The sequence below is a fragment of the Sceloporus occidentalis genome, unplaced genomic scaffold (assembly GCF_023333645.1).
Source record: "Sceloporus occidentalis isolate IW3139 unplaced genomic scaffold, rSceOcc1.0.p SCAF_38, whole genome shotgun sequence".
NCBI lineage: Eukaryota > Metazoa > Chordata > Lepidosauria > Squamata > Phrynosomatidae > Sceloporus > Sceloporus occidentalis.
The window spans coordinates 730,667-735,112 of NW_028317018.1; the positions used below are offsets into that span (position 1 = coordinate 730,667).

General features: G+C 42.4%; 1 protein-coding gene across 2 annotated transcripts; it reads left to right on the forward strand.

The window, feature by feature from the left end:
- On the forward strand, window positions 1-4,202 carry LOC149290584 (protein N-lysine methyltransferase METTL21A-like). Of its 2 annotated transcripts, none has more exons than XM_089488552.1 (3): window positions 1-147; window positions 3,472-3,583; window positions 3,778-4,202. In XM_089488552.1, the coding sequence occupies exons 1-3, from the start codon at window positions 1-3 to the stop codon at window positions 4,200-4,202; spliced, it is 684 nt and encodes a 227-aa protein (XP_089344678.1). The 2 variants fall into 2 exon arrangements, with proteins under 2 accessions (XP_089344678.1, XP_089344679.1); XM_089488553.1 differs by having other exon boundaries at window positions 3,811-4,202.
- Window positions 4,203-4,446: the final 244 nt, after the last annotated feature.

Sequence of the window (4,446 nt, forward strand, 5' to 3'; positions counted from 1 at the left end):
ATGGCATTGGTTCCTTATGAAGAGAGTGGAGTCCATGGACTGAAGAAGTTTCACAATTCTGAAGCTACGTATCGTTTCGCCAGTCACTCTATACGGATCAGGCAAAACTGGAAAGAACTGGGTGTAGCAGCAGTCGTCTGGGATGCCGTATGTATGATCTCGCTTTAAAGTCACCTTGAGTTCTTATAAATAATAATAGCAAGAAGAATGTTTGGTATCACGACTTATACCCCCACATGTAGATGCTTAGGGCTGTCATAGATGAATTCATCCCCCAGAGGAGGAGGATGGGAAATCAGCATTTTATTGAGTATTCTGTTAGTTGCGTTACCGTAGACATATTGAGATTAGAAACATGCCTTCTGCTGTTTACCATGAAGTAACGCAATAACATTTGGATATTTAGTTTTGTTCTTTTAGCCTGGTTAGAAAAACAAAACAAAAAGCCGTATGCAAATTGTTTAATTTCCTGCGTTTCGTGCTTGCATGATGCATTTTGATTAATGAAATTCAGTTCATGCTTTCTTAAAGGAAACAATACAGTGTCGCATACAGTAATGTAGGTTAGCACTGACAAAAACCTTTATATGCAGACCTAGAGAATGCCATCATTGTGAGTCTTGTGATAATTTGGGCAGATCCACCATATAATGTATTGTGTAGTGTTACAGTCAATGTGTGTTAGTGTATGTTGATGAATAGTGTGTGCTGCTATCATGTGTGAGTGTATGGTGTGTGGTACTGTATGGCATTGGCACAAGCGTGTATGCAAGCATATAATGTTAGTGTGTGTGTATGGTAGTAACGTGTGTTTGTCATCAAATAGTGTTCATATGTGTGTTTCTAATACGCTTACACATTGCAGCACTATATGGTGTGTTAGTGTATGGCGTTAACATGAGCTTGTCTAAAAGAATTTGGTGATGGTGTGTATACGCTCCCCTTTGCTCTCATAAGGCGAGGTGATGGGTGGAATATAAGAAGACATAGGGCAGGCTGATGGGTCGGGACATGGAAGCCCAAATTTTATGTCCTTACTGGGCCCTAACATTTCTGATGGCAGATTTTGGGTCTCTGCTCGGAACAGAAATATTACTAGTAGCAGTAAAAAAAGCTTCTGTTTTATATAATATTTTCAGACCACTACATATTGGTCCTTTATTTGTGTTTAAGCTGTGTTATCTAAAGCCATTTCTCTGGACAAATACTCTTGACTCCTTATCATACTGGCATATCGTCGGTGTGGCGTTTGAGCAGGGAATCATCCAAAATGGCACATGACCGACAACAACATCAGGCTTCAGATCTTAGCAAATAAATTCCTTATTTGTGACATTTCTCTTTAGGCAGACAGTTTTCCTCCTAACAGTGGCGGATCTACCGGGGTCGCAGGGGTCGCGACAGCGACCGGGCCCCGGCGGCAGGGGGGCCCAAGCCAAGGGGCCGCCCGAAATCTTTTTTAAGTTTTATTTTTTATTTTATTTTTTAAATAAGGCAGGGGCGTCCAACATGCGGCCCGCGGGCCAAATGCGGCCCGCGAGACCTCGAGGTGCGGCCCGCGTAAGATCGGCAGCCAGGGCAACCGATCTTACACGAGCCGCACCTCAAGCCCTGCTACTTACTTGTGGGAGGGTCTTCTGGACAGCACAGAGGAAGCGGAGTTCACGTGACATCCTACTTCCTCTGTGCTTTAGCAGAGAAGGCAGAGGGAGGCCGCACCCCCTGCTGAAGTCTGTGAGCTGCATCGAAGGGAGATGCAGTGCAGGTAAGGGGGTGGGGAGGGTCTTTGAATGAGTGTGTGTGATTGAGGGAATGAATCTGTGAATTAATGATTATATGAATAAATGAGTGTGTGTGTGTGTGTGATAGCATGGATGTGTAAGTGCTGGAACCTAGGCATGATGGGACTGTGATTGCTGTTAGCAATCACACTCCTATCATGCCAAGCCAGCCAGTACATGCTGAAACCTGGCCAGCTGCCCCCCTTGTGTAGTGATGCTGCCAGCAGTATGGGGTCTGCACTTACAGCCACCCTGTACCAGCATGTACTGGCTGACTTGGCATGATAGGAGTGTGATTGCTAACAGCAATCACAGTCCCATCATGCCTAGGTTCCAGCATTTACTGGATGGATGTGTAAGTGCTGGAACCTAGGCATGATGGGACTGTGATTGCTGTTAGCAATCACACTCCTATCATGCCAAGTCAGCCAGTACATGCTGAAACCTGGCTAGCTGCCCCCCTTGTGTATTGATGCTGCCAGCAGTATGGGGTCTGCACATCACTTACAGCCATCCTGTACCAGCGTGTATTGGCTGACTTGGCATGATAGGAGTGTGATTGCTAATAGCAATCACAGCGAGCACAGTCCCATCATGCCTAGGTACCAGCATTTACTGGTTGCCTGGGTATGATAGGAGTGTGATTGCTGTTAGCAATCACACTCCTATCATGCCAAGTCATATTGCTAATTTTGTCCAATTGTGTGTTACCTACTTTTATTAAACATGTGAGTTTTTATTATTATTTTTAAAGGTGGGGGTCATTTTCAGTTTTGGCTAAGTGAACCCTGAATGTTTTGGTCCAGAATTTTCATTTTAGTTCATCCCTAGAATAAATCTAGGGAATCCTGAATTTGTAGTCGCAAAACTTTCAAGGCCCAGAAATCAGTGAGAGGAAGAGTAAAGGTTTTGTGTCATTTTACTTTATTTTTATCTGCATATTTTATTAAAGGCCATATTTTTTGTCACAGTGAAAAATGAGTGCGGCCCGCGCACGTATACAATTCTGATGAAGTGGCCCACTGCAGAAAAAACTTGGACACCCCTGGATTATGCCCTTTGTACATGCGCCCCTTTTTCTTTGATTTTTTTACAGATATGATTCAATATGTAAATTGAATTTTTTGAATTAGTTGAAAAATAATTGTTGGGTAAAAATCATGTTTTTTTGGGGGGGTGAGGGGGGTGGGGGGGCCCTTAACAGATTCTCGCACCCGGGCCCTGAGGCGTCTAGTTACGCCCCTGCCTCCTAATATTCTGCCAGTACAAGTATAACATAGCTGCCAAATGTAAAAGTGATATTTAATTATACACTGATCGATGTGCAAATAACCCTGTTGGTGATAATGGTAGAGATGCTTAATTGTAACCTTTTGCAATCATTTCACACAAACTTCTTAATTATATGTGTTGAGCAGATGGATGAAAGTCGGTTTGGTAAACTGTTCTGCATAGGTGTTATTGTTGTAGCTCAGGGCTATATCATCTTATCATTTAAGTTGTAAGGCATACAGGACTGCTTGTAGCAGGGGTTAAGTGCACCTATCACTGTACTGCGTAAAAAACATACACATTGTCATTTTTATACCTTGTTGAGTTAATTGGTGCTGCTGTTGTTATTTATAAATTTGTTATATTATAATTTTGTCCTTTGAGTTATGTTTCCTGTGTCCTGTTTTTACCTCTGTAGGCGGTCGTTCTTTGCATGTACTTGGAAACAGGTGCCGTCGATCTGAATGGAAGATCAGTGATCGAATTGGGTGCAGGAACGGGTTTAGTTGGAATCGTAGCAACAATGTTGGGTAAGTTTCATCCAGATGAACCAATGTGGCTGTACATGTTATGGTACAACCAAAGCTAATGAGTAAAACACTCCAGAAAAATTCTACACAAAGAATGGTGTAGACTTGATTAGTAGTTGTGTATGTACTGTATTATATTCATGCATAGACAATTTCATCCGTGTTTGGGTATAAAGCTACTGCAATCTGGATAGCAATGAAAGAAACATTCTTGATTATTTTGTCAGGTGCCCGTGTAACAATTACAGACCGTGAGGTGGCCCTGGACTTCCTCACGATGAATGTGAGAGAAAACCTTTCTTCTGAGCTGCAGGACAAAGTATCTGTAACCCCGCTGACCTGGGGAAAATCTCTTGAGAACTTCTCGACATTTGATGTCATAGTGGGAGCTGATATCATTTACCTAGAGGAGACTTTCCCAGAGCTACTGAAAACAATTCTCCACCTCAGCTCGGAGGACTCTTTGGTTCTGTTATCTTGTCGCCTTCGCTACCAGAGGGACCAGAACTTCCTAGATATGCTGAAACAAGATTTTGTAGTAACCGAGGTTCATTATGATAGTAATACCGATGTCCATATATTCAAAGCTCACAAGAAGACTCCAAGGAACGAGCTTTAAATGGCAAAATAAAAACACTTCACATTCCTGTTTATTTGTTGGAAGTAGGTAGATGCTAAGGATTTGTGTTTCAGGCATAATTGAGAACTTCTCTGGGAATAGCCTTCATCCAGGGGATTGGAAAATATAATTCAAATATCTTCTCAAGAAAACACCCATGCTGTCACAAGAGGTGAATTAGCACTACTTTGAACTGGATACAGATAAGTATCTTGACTATGTAACAAGAACAGCCTGCTTGTGT